Below are 23,306 nucleotides of genomic sequence, written 5' to 3'. Positions count from 1 at the left end.
GTCAACTCTTTGTGTCATGGCTTTGAGTCACCGCAAAGAACAACTGACCTAACTGTCACCCCTGAGGCATGATGGGAAGCTAGGGGTCATGGCTGCCTTAAAGGCACGGTGCCAGTTTATTTCTATGTTGCTATGAGTTCGCTTTTCAGCCTTTCTAGGCTGTGGTTTTCTGCAATGGAGCCTGTGAGCTGTCCATGCTTTCAGTCCTATCTGAGGGATTGTGCTAAATACTAAGCATTAAAACAGTTTTCAAACATGCTTTACTGTTGTTTTTCCCTGGTTTTTAATATATTGTTTATAATATACAGGAGGGTCCTTACAGCATTATTCAGCTCTGGTTATGTATATATATCTGGAGATACATATATGTTTGTCACATATATGATTGTGTTTCCGGGGTCCCGCGCATGGGCGTGAATATTCTAGTGCTTATGACTATTGATGAGGATCCCCTGGAAGAGAATGGGTAGTACTCATCAGAAACCGCCAGCACATGTTAAAGTATGCGTTCTGCAAGTTAAATGACACTATTTAATCTTCAATCTCCAAGGCCAATAAAACCTGTACAGCATCCTGAACTTGTGTTTCCTAAAGAACTCATTTAGGACCCGGAGACTGAGGATCAGCTAGAGACCCTCCCCAGTCTTTGCTGAGAACCAGGAAGTACAAAGAGTAGCACCCCTGTCATTTCCTGCTCTGGCACCAGTTTTACTGCCCCTTTCTGCAGGAGGATCTCTACCTTCTGTTGTAGGATCTGTAGGTGTTCTTCCAGAGCCTGAGAGGGACGGGGACAGCTGAGGAGATGCTGGCAGAGAAGTAAGTTATACCCCTTTTCTTCAATTTGTAAGACCTAGCAGTCTGAAGCAATGGCCTTCTAGGCTTGGAGTAAAAGGGACACCCTCCCTCTCACCGACATGATGTGCTTCTTCCTAGGCAAATTACTGGTGCTTCCATGATGGTACTAGGGAAGAGGGAGGATGGAAGCTGTCTGGCACAGCCCTTGCCTTTCCCGGTGTACTGCCAGACAAAGGGGTTCCTCTGCTGCTTCTGACTAGGAAACCCTCGGGAGGGAGCTTGACTTCTTGAAAGAAAGAAAAGTCCCAGGAGCACACTGCAGTACTAGTGAAAGCGCTACAACTACGTTCTATGAATTGCTGCAGTGTCACATCTGCTCCAACTTCTCTCTCTTCATAAAATGGCATGTCTATCCATATGTTTCGCACATCAGAGGAGAACCCTGTGGAATGTAGACATGCATGGCACCGTAAGGTCACAAATGCACTAATTTATCTGGCCATGCTGTTCACAGTATTAAGGCCTGGCAGCATCATGTGTTCTAAAGGCATTCTGCCAATCACTCACCACTTTTGAAAAATGATCCTTCAGGTGGTCCTGGAGATTTGGGATTACCATAGCTGCCATACCCCAGAGTGCTTAGGCATATCCCCAAAACAGACAGGCAACGGTAGGGTAGTAAAGGACTAACTTCCAGAAAAAAAAGCTTTTTTCCTATGACTTCCAGCATTTGGACTCAGTATCTGGAGGATGTGTTGGAAAAGCCCGAGGACTGCATTTGGAGGAGCTCTGCACTACCAAGCTTTCCAGTGAGGGTTGAATGACTAGTAAGGCCAGCTTGCCTGGTGCTGGTCTGCATTGGTGAGTAATGCCCCTTTTAACTGCCAACAATGAGGATGGTTTTGCCAAGGGCTCCTCCGAAGGATTCAGATAGTGGTATGTCAAGCAACTCAGCTGATTTTGTGATGAGTAGGTGAAAAGCCACCATCACTGGGAGGTCAGTCTTGGAGAAGGGTTATTAGATCATAGACTGGTAGAATTATTTAGAGCAATTTCCCATTTTCCAGAACATTTATCCGACCACTCTTCTGTTCAGTTGGTCTTAAATTTCCCTCACCATGCAGAAGCTAAAAGGTAGACATTTGATAGGTCCATTCTTAATGATGAGTTGGTGGTTGCCCAGTTAAAAAGTGATACTGTATTTTTCTTTGAGGTAAATGACAACTCTGCCCCTGTAGAGTTAATTTGGGACGCCTATAAGGCTTTTATCAGAGGCAGAATTATTGGTATCGCAGCCAACATCAATAAGGTAAACAAACGCAAATTGAAGCTATTGGAAGACGAAATTTATAGAGCCTCGTTTGCCCAATCCACTAATAGGGAAGCTGCAGGTCAGAGGGGAGAAAGTTCTGAGCTGCTGGCTAAAAGACAAGATTTGGCTGACTACTAAGATAGCATTGTTAAGAGAAGATGGGATGCTAGTAAATTAGCCAATTATGAGTATGGAGAAGGCAGTGGGAAACTTTTGGGCTGGAAATCTCGAGCTAATCTAACAAGAAATCTCATCAAAGAGATTACTAACATAGAAACAGGGGAATTATCCTCTGATAGGGTCAAGATGGAAAAGGCGTTTGAAAGCTTTTTCAAGGACTTATACACTGAAGATCTAGCTGTTACAGACTCTCAAATTACCAACTATTTAGAAATAATCACCCTACCATTGTTACTCGAAGAGCAGACCCAAGAGCTTAATAAGAAGATTTCACTTTCTGATATCAGGGCGGCAGTAAAAAAATCTAAAGAGGGGAAGTACAGCAGGTCTAGATGCAATCCCTAATGAGTTTTATATTGCCTTAATCGAGACGCTTGCTCCGATTATGGAGGCACTTTTTGATGGTATCTTTTCGAATAATTCCTTAATTCCTAGTTCTTGGTATGAGGCTGCTATTACTTTGATTTTAAAACCCAACAAAGATAAAAAAAAATGTGAGTCTTATAGACCCATCTCCCTGCTTAATTGCGATTATAAATCTTCGCGCAAATTATAGCAGGGAGATTAAACAACATAATGGGTAATTTAATCCATTCTGATCAAAAGGGGTTTATTAGAGGGCGCCATTTATATGATTTAACCCATGAGTTAATTGGTGCCATTGATATTGCCTCAACTATAAACCTGCCACTGACGATCTTCGCCTTTGACACGGCCAAAGCTTTCAACCGGGTCAACTGGTCTTGCTTACATCAGTTGGTTCAGGCGTTTGGATTAGGAGAAAATATAGCAAAAACCTTAAGGAAAATTTATAAGTCTCCCAAAGCCAGGATTATAGTAAATGGGAATTTAACTAACTTTGTCCCTTTGGAGCGAGGCACTAGGCAGGGTTGTCCCCTTTCTCCACTTCTTTTTGATTTATATATAGAACCACTGGCACACACAATTAGGTCTAGTAAGTTATTTACCCCATTTGAATTTAAGGGATGGTCAAAAAAACTGGCCTTGTATGCAGATGACCTGATGATTTTTACAGAAGATTCACCGGCAATTTTACCAAGATTAGAGCAAATGTTGTCGGATTTTGGGAGATATCGGGTTATCAAGTGAATCCCCCAAAAACCGAGATTATGTCTTGGAATTGGCAAGTTAGCTCACCTCTGGTACACCAGCGAATAAGATACTTGGGTGTTCAAATAACTCAGAATATTAACAAATTGGCACAGGTTAATTTAGAGTTTAAACGAAAAGAGATTAGAGCTTTGCTGAAATCCTGGCATAACCTCCCTTTAACAATCCTCGGGCGATCCAACTTGATTAAAATGTCAGTTTTGCCAAAAATGACATTTATTTTCGATACAATCCCGCTTCTATTTAGTCCAGTGGCTTTAAAAAACTTGCAATCTGAGATAAATAATTTTCTCTGGGGGGGCAAGGGGATCAGGATTGCATGGAAGAAATTGAGATGTGAAAAGCAAGTGGGGGGGGATAGCTAGCCCCGACTTCGGTTTTTATAGCTGGGCTTTTCTTTTCAAAAATGTTAGATCTCTTCTTCTCGATTCTTCTAGCTTTACACCCTATCTTTTAGCCATGTCTAATAGTGTACCACAAGGGGGGATGGTCTCCTCTATAAATTTGGACATCCCAAGTACTTCAAAAAAATTAAACTGAAGGTGTTACGGGCGGCTTGTGAACTTTGGTTCCAGATGAGGAAAATGCTCAAAATCCCATATTATTGTCTTAATGCTCCTATCTGGAACTCGCCAGGGACCCCAGATTGCCTAAATGATAGTTTATCAGCTCCTCTTTGGGATTTTGGCTTTCAAAAATGGGGGAAACTACTGTGCAATAACAAACTTTTGTCATGGAATGAGCTTATGTCTCAAACAAATCAAGTAGGGTAAGCACACTCCTGGAGGGGGAGGGTGTCACTCGTTGCACTCAAAAGAGAGAATCAATTCTCCTTGTCCATAGGTATAGTTCCAAAAACTGAAATCGGTAATTCAAGGTCAATTGAATTTATTTGTAACGTTCATTCAAAGATGTAGAATTATCATCATTCTATCAATCTCAACTCATATATCAAGAGTTCAGGTATTCATTAATCAAATGCCCAATGCATTTCGGGCCGTTGGAGCCCTTCATCAGGGGCGGCACTGTGGAGGAGACAAGGGAGCAGCACTCATTTATCACGTTAAAGGTACATAATAATTTACAACAAGACAAATTAAAGCATAACTTATGCAGCGAACTGCGGTGCAACAATAAAGTTTTTGAATTCAAAAGTGAAAGAAGCTGGTAGTGCGGATAGACGTGATCAAATGACAACAGGTTTCCGTAATAAACCACCGGGTGTATTGACGTTGGTAAATGAAGTCAAACAGTGCTGATAGCTAAGAAACGCGTGGTTAAGGAGTGTCTTGGTGACGAACAAACATGCTATGTCCGAAGGAGGAAAAACGAATAGAGTGTGAGTTTACAAAGGTCAAAGGGTAAATATCTGTTAAATGAAACGTGGGTCGCTGAGGTAAACAGTGGGTCGGTGGGAAGCTCATATCGAGCGGTCTCAACGCACGGGGTATTCACTTACGTTCTAATCTTGAAATCAAATTCCCATCACTTGGCAAGACGTCGCTCACGAGTGCTGCGGCAGTAGTGGGGTTAGTAAATCGTAATCAGGTGATCGCGGGACGTGACCATTTAAAAGAAAGTGAATCGCACGTATACGTGAACTACAGTGATGGACATAGAAGATAGATTTGTAGTTCGTAAAACAGATGGGGAGAATAAATCACCGATATGAGAGAAAGGAGTCCACGGGGGGACTGGAAGAATGTAAAAATGAGTAAAAGCGGAGTGAGTGGTGTAAAAACACAAAATGTTACAAGAAGAAACTGTAATAAATGTAATAAAGCAACGTGAAATAAATTGGAGGGAAACCTGGTCACATTCGAGCAGTGAGTAAGTGAACAGTGAAATCCAGAGGTACATGTTGTATACAATCATCAGCTCTTCAATGTAGGAGATCAGATTACAAGTAGCAGCCTAAATCATAACGTTCATTCAAACCCTTAGGCTGGGTGGAATTCAGTTTGTGGATCCAATAAATTTCTCTCTGTAGCAGAAATCTGGTGTTGTCTCGTCCTTTCAATATAGGAACCTGTTCAAGAATCAGGAAGCGGAGTTGACAAATGTTATGGTGATGTTCATGAAAGTGAGTCGCAATGGGTGATTTGGTCTGTTGCGTTCTTATGTTGCTTTTGTGTTCGTTTATTCGAATGCGAATTTTTCTTTCGGTTTTGCCCACGTATACAAGGCCACATGGGCATTTCAGTAGGTAAATGACATTTTGGCTGTTGCAGGTAGCAGTGACTCTGAGCTTAATGGGGTAACCATGTAGTGGATGTTGGATTGTGGATCCCTTAATGATGCAATTACAGTTACCACAATTGAGACAGGGTTGAGTACCTTTATAAGGACTTGTGGTAGAATCCCTGGTTTTGGAGAGGATTTGTTTAAGATTGCGTGATCGTTGATACGCAAATCTGGGAGGTATCTCAAAAATGTTGTTGAAGTCCGCCTCAGTGCTTAACATGGGCCAATATCTCAGTATAGTTTTCTTGATGGTAAAACTCTCGGTGGAGTATTTGGACACGAATGTCATTCTCTGCGGTGTAGACGTTGGTTGTTTGGGTTGAAGGAGTGTTTGTCGAGAGAGTCTGTCCGTCTTCAGTATTGCTTTTTCCAAAATGTCACTCGGATATTTACGTTGTTTGAATTTAGAGATGCACGTGTTTCTACTGGACTCGTACAGATCATTGGTACTGGAGATCCTTTTTAGTCAGAGTAGTTGTGAATATGGCAGGTGATTTTTGAGTGATGGCTGGTGGAAACTGTGAAAGTGAAGAAGGTTATTGCGATCTGTGGGTTTTGTGTACACTTGGGTAGTAAGATTGCCTTGTTGGATGGTAACGCGAGTGTCCAAGAAAGTTATGGATTCTGTGTTGGTGAGATGAGTGAATTCAATGCGTTGATCGATGGTATTGAGTGTTGAAATGAGAGATTCCAGTTGTTGAATTGGACCATTCCACAAAAGAAAAATGTCGTCTATGTACCTTTTATAGAGGATCAGGTGTTCAATCCAGTCATTGTTGGTTAAGATGTTATCCAATTCAAATCTGTACATGTACAGATTTGCGTACAATGGGGCAGCGCAATTTCCCATGGAAGTGCCTGAACATTGGATGTAGAAAGTGTTAGACCATTCAAAATAGCTGTGATACAACGTGAAATGCATCAGTTCCATAAGGAACACTTTGAGATCATTTGGTTTGTCTGTGTTGATCAAACAAGATTCAATGGCTTCAATCCCTTTATCATGTGGAATGGAAGTGTAAAGGGATTTCACATCAATTGTACATAAGATGGTATCTGTGGTTATCGATCCGCGGATGGATTCCAAGATGTTAAGGAAATCAGTAGTGTCCTTTATGTAGGTAGTCATAGATTGTACTGAAGCCTGGAGATGTTTATCCAAATATTTTCCAATAGGTTCATGGAGTGAATTAATGGTGGAAACAATAGGTCTGAACGGAGGTTTTGTGGCATGCTTATGGATCTTGGGCAGCATGTAGATGTAAGGAGTGGATGGATTGGTTTTGATGAGGTATTTTTTGTCTTCTTCAGAAATGGTACCGTTTTCAAGAGCGGTGTTAATGATGGTTTTGAGAATGTCAAGAAAGTTATTTGTAGGGTCACTAGGTACGGGTATGTATGTTCGTACATCCTTGACATGTTCATCCACACTTTCAACGTAGAAGGTTGTATCCATGATTACTAGTGCCCCTCCTTTGTCAGCTTGACGGATAGTAATTTCAGACCTGTTGGCGAGTGTATTAAGAATTTGTTCTTCTTTTTTGGTGATATTCTTAAATTTCTTTTTGTTGTGGTAACCAATTTTTTGGAGCTCCTTTAAGACGATTGTCTCAAAAGCATCAAGTACTTTATGACAAGTCGGTGCGTTGTAGGTGCTTTTATTCCGAAGTCCTAGCAAGGTGTTTTGTCTTGGAATGTCCGGTAGTTTCAGTATGTTGTTAAAGTAGTGTTTGAGTCTGAGAACACGCAGAAACTTAAAGAGGCTGATTTCAGTCTCCAATGCGTTTGAATGGTAAGTGGGAACAAAAGAAGTTCCTTTTTGTAAAGTCGTAGTTTCGAGTTTAGTAAGATCATAGCTGGAGATGTTGATCACAAGGCTTTCTGGCTGCGTGTGTTCTTCGCTACCGATTTTGTGTGTGTTTTTCCTCCTGGATCTTCTAGTGGTCTGGTGCCTGCCCCTAAAAAATGCGGTTGTCTAGGTGCACTGGTGGTAGACTCCTCATTGGCTGCTGATTGTAGATCTCCTGTTTCGGCTGGTCTTTCTGTTGACTGTGAGGTTGAAAAAGTTCTGGGAACTCTGTCCCTGGAAGAAGAATCATCAGAGGACGTAGCATCTGTCTCAGATCTTTGTCCAGTTTGTTTGCGTTGATGTCTTTTGTAGGCGTAAGCCTCGGCCCAAGTATATACCTCTCCTAATTTGTAATCCAAATTGTCACGTTTAAATTTTCTTAGTTTTCTTTCGTTGATCTCTTTAGTGTAGTCATCCAGTTGTTTATTAAGGTCTGCTAAAGTGGCATTCCAATCTGTGTCTGACATTTTGTTGGAGACTTCTTGCCGGAGTTCATCAAGTTCTTTGTTAAGGTCTTCAAGTAGTATGGATAATTCTTCCACAATAAGTAGTATTAAATCCAAGGAGCATTTGTTGAGGATCGCTTCCCATTTTTCAGAAAACCGTGAGTTGTTTTTGCACAGGGTAGACTTTAGGGCAATTCTGACAAATCAAGGCCTATCTAGATTCAAGTTTTACCAACTCTCCTCCTGGTTGTCGAATCAGGGTAAATTTGGTCTTAGTCATGATGAATTGGAGAGCAGGTTTTTGGTCCCATGCAATCAAAAAAATGAAATGGCGAAATGGTATTGGATTTCGATTAAAGGAGATCTGCCATTGCTGCCCATGGAGGAGCCCTGGAGAAGAGACTTGCCTCCCATTGACATATCATCTTTATGGCAAGTATCTTTGAGTACTTTGTGGAAGGTTGTGAAGGCTGCGTCATTTAGAAGGAATCATCTGTTCACACTCCACAGAGCTTATTGGACCCCGAAGAGGCTATCTAAGTTTGGAGTCAGCGAGAAGTCCTGTCTGAAATGTGATATGAGAAGCGCAGATGATGTGCATATGTTTGCGCAGTGCCCGCAGATTCAGGGTTTCTGGTGCCAAGTCGGTAGGATTATTTCAGATGTATTGGGCCAAGAAATACAGGTAAGCCTGATTTTTATTATTTTGGGGATATTACCTGAAGACAGTAATATAAAACTTTCAAATCTCCAAGTTTCTTTATTGTTTGTTCTTATTCTCTTGGCAAGAAGAGAAATCTGTTTAAATTGGATCTCTCCTAATTCTCCAAAGGTTTTAGATTGGCTGTCATCGGTTAAAAGAACTTATAAATTGGATATGGAATGTAAGGCAAAGAAAAGAACTAGATTCTGGGTGCTTTGGGATAATTGGGTTAATAACACCAACCTGAGCCTTGCAACTGCTTAGTAAATCATAAAAGTCCAATGATTATAAAACAAGTGAGTCTTGGGGAAAGCGGTCCATGGGTCTCCATGGAGGTTTCACTATCTTTGAAACTCCCAAGTACAACGCGGTTGGTTTCCCTGGATGCCCATGAGGTGGGAAGTGTATAATTGGGTGTTCGAGAGGGTGCCAGGATACTGCTATCTGATTACTCACTTTATTTCGTGAATGAGGACAAAAAAAAAAAACACTATCTGGAGATATGTCTAGCCCAAAGGCCTAGTGAAGAACTAGTAAATCCAAAGGCAGCCCAGAGTTATCCTAGTCACCACCATGAAACTGAATATCCATGTAAGGCCCCATAGTGTGGTATAGGACGTATTGTTTTTGCTCTAAAAGGCAGTTTGTCTTTCTCCAAAGTAATGGGTTTTGACAGGCAACAGAGGTTGCGGTCAAGGTGTGGCACCAGAGGGTGGCAAGTGCCATCGACGCCGAAAGAGGCATTGTATGTGGAGTTGGGCTGGGTTTCAACGTCAGGTTGGAGGCCAGTGTTGGACTCTGAGTAGGGTTATGCCCAACCACAGCCGATATTTCAACTGATGCCGGTATCAAGTGTGAGGTAGAGACCCCAAAGATGGGAATGGTCCCAGATAGAATCCATATGGAGTGAAGGGTATCCTAGAAATTTGGCTATAGGGGCCTGTAACCGGTTTCATGGGGCCCATGGGCGCTCCAGAGTGGATGACCACCTCCCATAAACGTCCATGATGGCCTGCATAAAGGTTCATGTATCCATCCCCAGAGCAGGTGCTGTCAGAACGTGCACTGCGTTGCCAGTTGAGGTGGGGAAGGAGGTGGAAGCAGAGATTGTGCCTCCGCCGGGGACATCTCAACTAACTCCGGCTCCAGAGATGGGACTAGATTGGAGCATGAACTTACCTGTTGATTTTTAACTTTGAAGAAAAAAAAGAATGCTTTTTCTTCTTTTCGGGAGCCTCCTCTTATCCTTTGAAGAGGGGACAACCTTGATGGTGATCTAGATTTGCCTCTCGACCTCATCCTGCAGCGTCTGCGATGTCCCTCTTCAGAGCAAGTCATAAAGAGCTTGGCCCTATGCCCCTTGATGGCCTTCGGGTGCATCTTCTGGCAGAGGTCACAAGACTACATGTTGTGTCTTGGCACAAGAGACAGTCATGGTATGAATCCATATTTAAATGTTGCATCACACTGTGACAGGGTTTTAAACCAGATCTTTTTGGAGGTGATATGTCCCTAACTGCACCGTCTGGAAAGCTCTGCGTGCGAAAGAACAAAGCTCCAGATGCATTGAAAGGTATGGAAAAAACAGAACTGGCATCAGAGCACTGGTCCTGTTGCTATATGGCCCGATGACATCATCACAACTCTGTGTCCTATGTCATGAGGGAGCTGCACCCTTCTCTGGGGCCAAAGAGTTAAGTCAGAAGTTTCAGGAGGAGTCTGGTGCCTGGGAAGCATTCAAAGTAGAGGACTCTGCAGCTAGAAGTATCCATCAAAAATGTACCATTGCACTCAGATGGAAGTTAACACAGAATTCGCAAAACCTGGGTAACAGCATTCTCACCATGTAGGATAGAAAGTTTTCAGAGAGAGAACATTTCATTATGGATCACCTGCCAATTAGTTTCCCCCAGGAGTCCCCACAGTGTGTAGCTTTCTCTCCCCCCCTCCCCGTCCTCCTGCTTAGCTCTCCGACAGCAGACTGTGGCCTCTCTGGCATCCTTGCCACCCCTGTAAGCACCTTTCACCTACTGGTGTACCTGGTCCCACGATGTCCAAGGCACTGGTGTATGTTACCTTTTTTCATCCTGGTCGCTCTCCAGCGTGACCCAGCAGTATCTTTTCCCAGGACAGTACCTCTATGCCCCACTGGCATCCTGGATTCTGTCCACCTGCAGCTATCTGTGGCTTCATACGAGTTCCCTTAGATGGAACTCTGTGGCTCTTTCGAATTCTGGTCCCATACTAGCATCCTTAGCTCGTGGCATCAGGGCCACAGCAGCATGCGTCTCAGAGTGAGGCAGAGGTACGAAAGATCTGCTCCAAATGATGGTGGGTGGAGGGGACTGTTGGACTAGTACAGACCCCTCCAATTCCCCCATCCTGAAGGTGGGATAGTAGCAGAGGGGCGAGGAGGCTGGCAGAGGAGTTACAACAGGAGGGCAATAACAAGGTGAGTCTGACGATAGAGGAGATTGATGAATGGAGAATCATGATCAAAACATTTTCATACCAGGTCTCCCATGCAGCTCCGAGTTGGCTTCATTCCACTGCTGTAGTGATGGAACAGGGCCATATATGAGCATATCCCCTGCACACTGAAGTCAGTTTCTTGCTTGACTTCTTCCTCGCCTTCGGACAGAGCACAAAACAAATTGAGGTACCAGTGTGCAGATCTCTAATTTGGGACCTTTTTAAAAGATAAACAGAGGCCACTCCACAGACCGGGGAGGTGGAAGAGCAGCGAGGAATCTGCAGTTACAGTACTTACCAGAATGAGCGCCACCAAAGATAAGTAAACTGTTCTGATGGAAACTAACTGCTGATTCCTCGCCTTTGGTATCTGTTCTAAAGTAGTATCTCCCAAAGGTGGAGGGTCTGTAGAGGAGATCGAATGGGCACACCACATGCCAGCACAGTGATAACTGCAAAAAAACCCAGTAATGGACAGAATGCAGAACAATGTCATACATTCACCCCAGTACAGAGATCTGGGCCTAAATCCATCGTTTTTTTGCTCACCATGCCGTTCCAGCTTGAACCCAGCCATATGCAAATCAGTCTTGACCCTGTGCCTCATGGGTACAGTCCAGCCCGAACTGCCAAGCCAGGTCCTCCCTGGACTGGAAACAAGCATCCTAGGACCGGTTTCGGGGTTTCACCCCTCTTCAGCCAGGATAGCTTGATTCCAGTGGCATGGAGAGCACGGGACCCACGTCTGGGCATACCCTTCCCACTCGGGGTGACAAATGCAAAAAAACCAGTGATGGACAGAATGCAGAACAATGTCATACATTCACCCCAGTACAGAGATCTGGGCCTAAATCCATCGTTTTTTTGCTCACCATGCCGTTCCAGCTTGAACCCAGCCATATGCAAATCAGTCTTGACCCTGTGCCTCATGGGTACAGTCCAGCCCGAACTGCCAAGCCAGGTCCTCCCTGGACTGGAAACAAGCATCCTAGGACCGGTTTCGGGGTTTCACCCCTCTTCAGCCAGGATAGCTTGATTCCAGTGGCATGGAGAGCACGGGACCCACGTCTGGGCATACCCTTCCCACTCGGGGTGACAAATGCAAAAAAAACAGTGATGGACAGAATGCAGAACAATGTCATACATTCACCCCAGTACAGAGATCTGGGCCTAAATCCATCGTTTTTTTGCTCACCATGCCGTTCCAGCTTGAACCCAGCCATATGCAAATCAGTCTTGACCCTGTGCCTCATGGGTACAGTCCAGCCCGAACTGCCAAGCCAGGTCCTCCCTGGACTGGAAACAAGCATCCTAGGACCGGTTTCGGGGTTTCACCCCTCTTCAGCCAGGATAGCTTGATTCCAGAAGCACAGTGATAACAGCCTTGACCTTGGGGGAACAGACCCTCAGTCCTCTCCGAGGCTGCATTGTGCCCAGTGCATAGCAGATCCTAATGCAAAGAACAATCCACCTAGACAGAGACCTTTTATGTGGTTTAGCCGATGGAGTCTCTCCTCCTCTTTCGAGGGGGAAAAGAATGTTAGCGGGGTGATGGATTTCTCAACGTGAAAAGAAGTCACAACGTTTGACAAGAAGACCGCCCTGGTCCTCAACACCAGTCTGTCAGGAAAAAAGGTGCTTTTGGACAGTTGCACCTAGAGGTCCTAGGGCTCACTCGTGCGACAAGCTGAAGTGATTGCAATGCGGAAGACAATCAGTCAGAAGCCGCAAAGAGCAGCTGTGTAAAATTTATGCCCCACCTTTAAGAAAAAGCATTGCAATAGATGATGGTACAGTAAAGGCAAAAATGCGAAAGATCTGACAAATCACCTTTTATAGTGCTCACTGCAATAGCTGGGACAAAGACAAAACAAATAACAAAATATCCAATAGTTTGGTTTGCCAAGGGTCTGTCCACAAATTTAGCCAAGCCCTATCCAGAAATACACTTCATGGAAGGGCACATGGGAGGCAGGATAACATCCAATACTTCAGTTGGTAAGTCAAATGTTGTCAACCGCTGCCACTCCATCTCCAAGCATGAACATGTAGATTTTGCAGGTTCAGGTGGAGAATCCGGTCTTGCTGCTGTGACAGAAAATCTTCCCAAAATAGTAGCCTGATCGGAGGGCAGGCGCATATCTCAGAATTTCTGGGTAGGCACACTCAGACACTCACACTCATGAAGTGTGGTAACACTGACCTAATGTAAAGTGACACCCCCCTATATGGTCATGTGCAATTTGGTACATGGAGAGGTGGGGTACAGTGGTTTTGGGGTCCTAAACCATTAGGGGTTAAATGTAATGTTGCTAAAGTTATTTACACCAGCCTTATGTACATTTGTAAATTACTGCATAGTATTAAGCAGTATGTGTATATTTCGTTTTTCTAAAGAAAAAGCACAACTTGGGCAATCCTATATTGGAGTTTATTACTGCATGCCAGCTAATGGTGATTACTAGCCCACAATACCTTGTTCGAGTAGACCTTGGACTGCTCTGCTTTGCAACCCTGCGAGTCAGGTAGTACAATGGTTTATTTGGTTTCCAGTGAAGGGGGTGATTGTGGACCCATTACTTATGCAGGCCACCCAACCAATGGCCCGTTTCTTCACATCCGTCAAAAAACACACCACAATGAGTGATTTAAAGAAGGAAGGCAGATCCAGCAACCATAAAAACTCAAGAAACCGCAATAACCGTTCAGTCCATACACTCCAGAGCACCCTCAGACCCGTGCCCTCACCACATCTTCATTAAAAGGACTGCACGCATCAGAGCAGCCCTCTCCCTGATCCTGAATGACTCAATCATCATAGTCACCTACCTGGATACCTCGAAACATGACAATACTGCCTCTACTAATGAATCCCTCAGCAAACCTGAAGGTGCTTGCCAACTACCGGCCTATCTCCCTTCTACCCTACTGGCAAAAGTCATGGGAAAGATGATAAACAAATGCTTAGCCACCCGCCTCACTGACAACCACCTCCTCGACACCACTAAATCTGGATTCAGGCCTAACCACATTACAAAGACCCCCTCATTGCCACCATGGACGGCATTTGTATGATGGACAAAAGGTGACACCGCAGCCCTCATGCAAGTGGCTCTTTCTGCAGCCTTCAACACCCTCTCCCATCCCGTCCCTATCCAATGACTGCAACAAGCCGGTGTCCAAGATCCTGCACTCTGGATCTCCAAAAGGTGGCTTGACGAACATGGACCCACACCCCTCCTGGAAACCCACAGAAAGAACCTGAGAATAGCAATCAACGATTTAGGCTGATTCAATTAAGGATCCTCCATCGTCCGATCACTCTCAGACCCTTCTCTTTAGAATAGGGAAAGCATCCACTCCACTCTGCTTATGAAACCGTGGTCTGGAAACCGCTTTCTACCATATATTATGGGACTACCCAATCATCCAAACCTTCTGGCACCAAATCACAACTATAGTGACCCAAGTTATATTTCACACTGTTCGAGTGTACCCAAGAGAAATACTATTAAATATCTCAGGAGATGACCCTCGGCCAAGATATCTTCAGATCTGGGTTGCTCTAGCTCTGGGGGAAGCTAAAAGAAATGTAGCCAAGACATGGGGGAAATCAGTCCCCCCAACGACATATCAGGGGAAGACTGACCTAGACTGGTGTCAGAATGTGGAGCAAGTAATTTATAAAGGGAGAGGATTACTGCAGAAGTGAGAAAAAGTGTGGGGACCGTGGAAATCCTACAGGGGAACTTGTGGCCTAAGTGTGGAATGTAAATATGTATGTTGACCAAGGCAAGACTTTACTAGAATTTGGAAATCAGACATTCAAATGTAAACTGTCATGTAGTTCCTAAGATGCTGTTCTTTTAATGCTCTATATGTTACGGAACATAAGAAACAAATATATAGGTTGTCATGTATTGAGCATAATGATGCAAATGTTAAATAAAAAGAGTTTACCCCTTCGGTGCTGCGGACGGCCCCCGGCCGTCCCACGTGACGGTGGGAGTGTGCGGAGGACAGCCGGGGGGCAGTCCAAACCCCGCCCACTGATTAAATTGCCCGCACCGTGGCGGAATTTGTGCTGCGGTCAACGGGTTAAAAAGAAAAAAGAGAATGGTAATCAACAACCAACTCACCATGACCAGCATGTGAATGCATTCCCCGTCTCCTGCTTCCACACAATGACGATGCTCAAGAAGACCTTCAACTGGTTCCCCACCAACAGACACAGAACCATCCCCCAAGCCCTCATCACCAGCAACACACTCTATGCTGAAATCAATGCTCAACTGACCAGAAGACTCCGGAACATATATCTGCAGCCAGATTCACCCTAAACCTCCACCCCACACATCACTCAACAGCTCCACTGGCTCCCAATCCACAAATGAGCACTCTTCAAACTCCTCAAGCACACAGTGTACACCACTGCACCTCAACCACCACAAACTTCCACTGACCAACCAGACAACTCTGTTTAGACAAATGCCAACTCGCACACACCCCCTGCACACGTAGAACCAGATCTGGAGGTCATGCCTCCTCCTAACTGGCTCCTAAAGCCTGGAATGACCTGCTTCAGTACATCAGAGCATCCTCCTCCTGAATTCAGCACGAAACAGAAGACCTGGCTCTTCACCTAGCCCAACCTTGTCTTGGCCCATACAGCTCCTGCCTTCATGCCAGCATACCCAACTGCCTGAGTTGTGTGCTATATAAATACACACAGTTGCGGCCGGTAGGTTTTGGAGCGAGGGGGGTGGACGTGACACACACACACACACATACACAACACTCACAACCATGCATTCACACACGGGCGCACACACACACAAACCCATTAATTCACAATACTCTTTCCCAAACATTCATACATGTAAGCATGCACCAAATAATATTTAAAAAATAAAATAAAACACACTTACCTTCATCCAGCTCTGTGCTGCCTCGGCAGGTCCTAGAAGGCTTGGGACTGCTGCCTTCCCTGACCTAAGGTCAGCCAATGAGGGAAGGCAGCAGTCCCAACATCATCACAGAGTGGGTTGGGGTCAGTGAGACTTCTGACCCCACCCCACTCTGTGATGAAGTGTCACTGATTGACACTCAACCCAGGGCGCTTCAGGGCTTAAAACTGAAGCACCCAGGTGTGAGGCAATCAGTGACGCTACCCCTCATCACTGAGGAGAGGGCCTCAGCAACCTTTGCTGAGCTTAGAACGTAACGCCTACAGGAGCTGTGACTTTCTCAGCCCAGCAAAGTTCAGATCACGCAACCAGGAGCCAGCGCTAAATGCGCATGTCTGGCTCCTGGCTGCTTGAACTGAAAGTGAACAGTGTCTGTCAGGCTGACCTTGGTTCGGCCTGACAGACTGTTCCTACGGGGCAAAAGGTGAAGGGGCGTGGCCCCTCCGCCCAAATGGATCAGCCGCACCTGAATACACAACAGAACTCAGGGCCGGAGAGATATCAGCAGAAAGGCGTGCATAATTCCCAAAGTTCCACTTTAGGCAGAACACATCTCAGAGAGAGAAATGCCTTAGAAGCTCCATACTTGCAAATGTACTGACATTGCACATTCTCTGCATGTCGAGAGATCAAGCTAAGGTTGTCCCCATTTGAGGAAGAGACTTTGCATACCATCTGGATGCACCTGCCATTCATGATCCGTGAGGCGTTGCAAGATGAGTTTGTCCGCTCTGACATTCGGAGATCGCGCTAGGGCAGGGGTCTTCAAAGGGGGGGAGAGGGTAGGGGGGCGCCAGGCTGTGGCCAAAAGAAGCATTATGCTGAAACAGTGCTTTGCTTTCAAACGAAAAAAAGGAGCGCAGTAAGCCGCTCTGTAATGACCATCACTAACATCTTTTGTAATGTATATTCTGGATTGGAGAAGGTGTCAAAAGGGACAGGACTCCAAGTATTCTTCTAAACTTCCATCAAATATTTCTAATAATCACGCTTTGGATACGTTAGGACTTTAGTAAGGCCTGCCTTACCAGAATAGTATGTTTGGCAGTCATGTATTTGAATGCATTTTTAAAATGGTAGCAGAACTTACCTGAAATGTTTAAATAAGACTAGACATATTTAAACATTACCAGGTTAATAGAATAATTTTTAAAAATTGAGAGGGGGCCCCCATGAGGTTTTATTTTTCATTGGGGGTGGCGGCATTAAAACGTTTGAAGACCACTCTGCTAGGTGGTGTACTACCAGGACAATCCCTTGGTGTTCCAGCCATTTCCAGAGGCGGAGTGGATCCTAGACCCCACATCGCCCTGTTTTTTGCAATACCAAATGGCAGTGGTGTTGTCCATGAGCATCTGAATAGGCCTTCCTTTGATGGATGGGAGGAAGACCTTCAATGCCAATAGGATGGCCTGCAGCTCCAGATGCTTGATGTGGAGCCAAAACTCTGCCAGAGACCAGATGCCTCTGATCGCATATACCGCAAGTCCCCACCCCGACCTATAAGTGACGCATCAATCACCACTATTAGTTCTGGGTGGCGTAGGGGAGGGGTCTGTTGATGACACAAATTGTATCCAGCAACCACCACTGGAGGTCTTTTGCAGTCTCCTCCAAAGCCTGGACATAACTGGAGCGATCCCCATTATTCTGGGCCTCTGGGACTTCAGATCCCACTACAGACCCTGCATATGCCACCTGGTGTGCCTGACCAGCAGAATACAGGAGGCCATCAGTCCCAGCAACCTGAGTGTCAACCTCACTGAGAACCAGGATCCTGGTTGAAATATCGGGATCATAGCAATAATGTCCTGGACTCTTCGTTCAGGGGGGAAAGCATGAAACTGCATTAAGCCAAGAATGGCTCAGATGAATGGGAACGTTTTCTAAGGAGCCAAGTATGACCTCAGCACATTTATAGTGAACCCCAACAAATGAGGCAGTTCAATGTAGCCTAGAGGTGGAAGATGACTGCCTAGGGGCAAGCACAACTTCAGTAGCCAGAGTTCCTCCTTGACGGGCACACCACTTACAATTGCCACTCTGGCTGGTAATTAGTCTTAGCAGCAAGGTTGTAAGTTACAAGCCATTCATAATAGGGGTCTAGTTGAGAGTCGAGATAGGTCTGCACCGCCACACACAACTGTCATTTTGTACCTCTTCAGATGTGTGCTATTCTATAAGACTGTATGGCTCCTCAGCCATTCATGGAATCACAAACTAGAGTTTTTTGCTTCCTGCATCAAGATCTTCTGTTTGGGGGGTGCCTGGTTTTGCCTAACATCATGAACCTAGATAGACTTTTAGTGAGACTCCTCCTCCATTCGCACTAGATGTAGAAATGTAGAAACTAGAGACCACAAAACCCACCAGACAAAAAACATTCTTTTTCAAAAGTGTCGAATTCTCCAGCAGAATAAGGGAAATAGGGTAGTGATGCCATAAAACATTTTTACCTGGAACAGTGACTTGAATGATGTTAAGTTCTTCAACTCCAGCAGCAGTACTCGCTGCAGAAGCTGCGGCTGTTCGGGATTTCTTGATTTTTCCTACAGGGAGGTGGGAGAAACGAGCAAGGTAAAACGACAGGCATTACAATCAGCCGAGTGGTGAAATATTTGTTGGCACTCTTCTTAGCTATTAAAACGCGAATTAAAACATTATTAGTCAACATGTGAGCATCCAGTTATGGCCTCAGCACAGATTTGCTCAAATGGCATGATTTTGCAAGTAAAACCTTACTGCAAAGTCTGTGAATTTTATAAATCTGTTAATTCTACCTGCATGCTCTGCCAAAACGCACAATGACAAGTAGCAAGCCTTTTACCCTCTATATGAGCTAACAAGGTATGTGTAATAAATAAATGAACAGATAATACTCAAAGGAGAGCACATTACACATCCCACTAAACATATGCAATTTAACTTGTAATTGTAAAGCTATGTCATTTCTTTAGGTCAAGAATGCATCATAGAAGAAAATCTAAGTAAATATGCCAAAAATAATTTTGTAATATACATCATTTCTATACATTTGAAACATTTCTACCCGTTTGCTGTCGAGCACAAAACCGCTGCGATAGGTCTCTCAATGGAAGATTACTCACTTTGTAGGACGACTAAAGAAACGTCTTGCAGTTCAGAACTAAACATCTCTGGCCTGTGAAAGAATACGCAATATTTTAACAGATTAGTTAAAATTCAGCATTTTTAAGATTACTGTACAATTTTTCAAGTGCTGTGAAAACAATACATTTGTGGAGACCCTGTAGGTAGGAAACATCATGTTTTCGTTCTGCATGGACTTGTGTTTGTACCCTGCCTAGATCTGGAAGTCCATATGCAGGCCTTCATGAGTTAGAAATACCATGGTGGGTGATGAACAGTAGATATACGTTTAAAGTTACTTACCTTCGATAATGCCTTATTTGGAAGAGACACTATCTAACCGCAGGTTCCTTACCTTAGAATTATCCAAAGGTGTCAGACTGAATCTGGAAAATGTTCGTTAGCAGTACCCCTGCATGCAGTAGGCGGCATAGTTTGGCTCCGGATGGCATCGTCCATGCAGGAGGTGACATGCGCGTGCCTATATAGGTGCCCCTCAAGCGCTAGTCACTTTAGGAGTTCCATAAGGATCTTCCCTCTCTTCTACTCTCTTCAACTTATTCATGATTCCGCTCACCAACATCTTCAGCTCCTCTAATGTTCAATATCACATGTACGCGGACGATACACAAATTTACCTAAAAATCCACTCACCAGAAGACATCAAATCGCTTAAAAAAACCCAGACCTGGTTAGCTGAAAACCAACTGAAACTAAACACCCTCAAAACAGAATTCCTCCTCAGCGCTCCCCCCAATCAATAGACCATCATCAGTCTCTGGCTGAAACACCTCACAGCACTCAACTGCCAACCTCTTATCATTGTCTCCGCTAAATCACTGGGAGTTACCCTCAACAAAAACCTTAACATGCAGAAACACATCAGCAGCGCAACCAAAGGAGCAACTTATCAAATGAATATCCTAAGAAAACTCAAACCGTTCCTCCCCGCAAATTACCTCAAACTTGCTGTTCAAGCTCTAGTACTCCCAAGAATTGACTATAGGAGTGCTACCCTTTGCGGGCTCCCCAGATCGACGACAGCCCCTCTAAGAGCCTCAATCAACTCAGCTGCCAGACTCATCACTGGCTCCAAAAGAAACTGCCACATCCCCCCAGACTTAAGAGCCCTCAATTGGTTACCTTTTGAAGCTAGAGTTCAACTGAAAATCGCAAGCATGACACACAAGGCTATTCACCACAATTCTCCGAGCTACCTGGCACAGAAACTGGTACTATCTTGTGGCAATAGATACTCCAGAAGCGCTAATAACTTTCTACTAAAACCACAACAATTTTCTAAGAAGAAAACATACAATCGGGCCTTCTCTGGGATTGCCTCTAGGATTTGGAATGCACTACCTCCTGAAACCAGACGGAATCCCTCCAATCTATCGTTCAAAAAAAGAAGTGAAAGCTATTCTCCTGTCCAAGTTCACATGAACTATGTTTACATGCTGTCATTCTTTGTATGATGTGCTCGGATCACAACTGTTTTTCGTTTCGGTCTGTAATTTGAGTTTTATTTGCTATATCTGCTTGTAAAGCGCTCTCATAACCGTAAGAATCTTGTCTGCGCTATATAAAACCTTCAAAATAAATAAATAAGAACACTGATGTCAGGTTTTTTTTATCGACTTTTCACGCCAGAAGCACGGAGCCAAGAAGAACACTGACCACTGGTGTGGAAAACTACAGCCCTGAAAGGGGACCTCCCGATCCCTAGAAATCTGTTCAAGGAGAATCGGTGGCTCGATGAGGAATCTGCAGCTAGATAGTCTCTTTACTAGATAAGGCGTTACTGAAGGTGAGTAACTTGTACATTTGATAGAGACTTCTAGACGCAGATTCCTGACCTTAGAATAGATACCCAAGCAATAACTTCCCAGGAGGTGGGTTCTGCGACACAATTTCACACCAAAAAGTCCTGTAGGACCAAACAGGCTTAGTGCCCATCCCGACAGATCTGACTGTCGAGGCAGTAGTGTTTTGTCAACGTGTGCAGAGAGGCCCACATTGCTGCCTGGCAGATGTCCAGGACTGGAACTCCACGTCCTAACACAGTGTAGTAGTAGTAATAACTTTATTCGATTGTAATCTTTACAATCATAAAAGTACAATTCATAAAACATACATTCATAAACAAATTTCATAAACAATTTAAAAAACAAGCTATCCAGTTCATTTGTAAGACAGGCAGATTATGTAAGCATTAAGAGCCAGAGCAACAGGCAGGGTAAGCAGGTTAAGAATATAAATAATTATACAAAGTTAAAAAGATTAAGAGATACAATAATAATAACAACATAATTATCCTTCCATACTTTTCCTGAAAGTGATGGCTAATTTTAAAAAACTGCATACATATAGAGTGTAGTCGCAATTCAGTAGTTGAAGGAAATAAAGTGCTGGTTTAATCTGTGTAAATTTTAGTTTTTTTAGGCAACGCTTTAAATAAAGCCTCCGAGGTACTGAGTAGTAAGGACAGATAAATAAAAAGTGCGCCAAATCTTGCGGAGACTTTCCGTCGCAGCCGCAAGCAGGCAACACTTGACCTCGATGGGCCCCTCTTGGTACCGCCAGTAAGAGGTGAAACAGGTCAAAACGGAACCTTGTCAACAGAAAGCGATCATAGCCGGACATAGGCCATGATAAATTCGGTTCCATTTGTAAACATGTTTTAAGTAGGACGTGTTTCCTGACACTGTTTTTCAAAAGCTCACCCTCCTCCCGTGCAAGGTACCTAGTTGCCATGAATGTTTTTTTCACGAATGTAACATCTGCTTTAGTTATAGTAGTTGGGATTGAGAACAGATCCGGCAGTCCCAATTCAGTGAGGCAATCTTTTATGTACTTCAGCCACGGGACCTTAAGCTTTCCATCCCAAGTTAATGCTTCTCTTAATATATCGTGAGTAAGAGGTATGTCATTGTTTAGCCAAGAGTTCATCCAACATAATAAGGGGTTTGCTGCTATTCTATCACTAAGAAAGGGTACACCCAACTCCTCATGAACCGAGAAGTTACCGATTCCCCTTGGCAGCCTCAAGACCTTCTTTAGAAAGTTGTTTTCTGTAGCCTCTAGGTCTCGCATCTGGCTATAGCCCCAGAGCTCGCTACCGTAACAAGCAACGGCAACGCTCTTGGCTTGGTATAGTTTAAGCAAGGCGGCCACCGGGCTATTGCCCATTTTTCTCGCAAAACCAAGTATGGCTGCGTTAACGCGAGTTACCTCGCCCTTCTTTTTAAGGACTGCAGGGCCCCAAGATAATTGATCATCAAGAAGGACCCCAAGGTATGAGAAGGTTTTGGACGATGGAATTTTTTCCCCGTTTATGATGAAAGAATTTGGTTTTCTTGCCCCCTGGCCAATTTTCATAACAAAGGACTTAGAGTTGTAAATACTAAGGCCTCGAGACTCCATAAAAAGATGAAATGAATTTAAGAGTGTCTGGAGACCGATTGCTGTCCTTGAGACCAGGACAGCATCGTCTGCGTAGAGCAGAACTGGAACACCTCTTCGGCCTACATAAGGGTAATCCGCACCTGTTCTTAACAAATAATCCTCTAACTCATTAATATATAGGTTAAACAGGAATGGGGCCAGGATACATCCTTGTCGAACACCCCGATTGATTCTAATGTCCCCTGTCACTTTCAAATCTTGAGTATAGCGAACATTTGCTCTTGTATCAGAGTGCAGATCAGCCAGTAAGTAAATTAGATTCTGCTCAACGCCCATCTTTGACATAATGTCCCATAATTTACCTCTGTCCACGCAGTCAAAAGCGGATGATAAGTCCATAAAAGCCATATGAATGGTTCCCTGTCGCGCCAAAGTATATTTGCCTACGATCAAATATAGGTTCAGACACTGGGTTACTGTTGAGTGTCCAGGTCTGAAGCCGTATTGTATTGGGGATATAACCTTATTCTCGTGTGCCCATGTTGTTAACCTGTTCAAGATTACACCCCCTACTACTTTTGCTACAGAGTTGATTAATGAGATAGGCCTGTAGCATAATGGGCTACTACGATCACCCTTTTTAAACACAGGAACTATAGTCGATTGCCCCCATGACTTTTGGCAAACAGAGTTC

The 23,306-nt window shown here is 44.2% G+C and overlaps 1 protein-coding gene across 7 annotated transcripts in view; it reads right to left on the bottom strand.

The window, feature by feature from the left end:
- GTF2I (general transcription factor IIi) overlaps nucleotides 1–23,306 on the bottom strand; it is a 1,662,009-nt gene that overhangs the window by 299,849 nt on the left and 1,338,854 nt on the right. For all 7 annotated transcript variants that reach the window (XM_085649796.1, XM_085649797.1, XM_085649793.1 and 4 more), the window contains 2 exons: nucleotides 19,207–19,259; nucleotides 18,556–18,648 (listed from right to left, as the gene is read on the bottom strand). In XM_085649796.1, coding sequence (XP_085505922.1) covers nucleotides 18,556–18,648; nucleotides 19,207–19,259 — 146 coding nt within the window. The remainder of the gene's footprint in view (nucleotides 1–18,555; nucleotides 18,649–19,206; nucleotides 19,260–23,306) is intronic.

Source organism: Triturus cristatus, chromosome 3_2 (genome assembly GCF_964204655.1).
Source record: "Triturus cristatus chromosome 3_2, aTriCri1.1, whole genome shotgun sequence".
NCBI classification, from domain to species: domain Eukaryota; kingdom Metazoa; phylum Chordata; class Amphibia; order Caudata; family Salamandridae; genus Triturus; species Triturus cristatus.
Note: the sequence above shows the minus strand (reverse complement) of the source record. Positions and strands in the feature narration are given on the sequence as shown.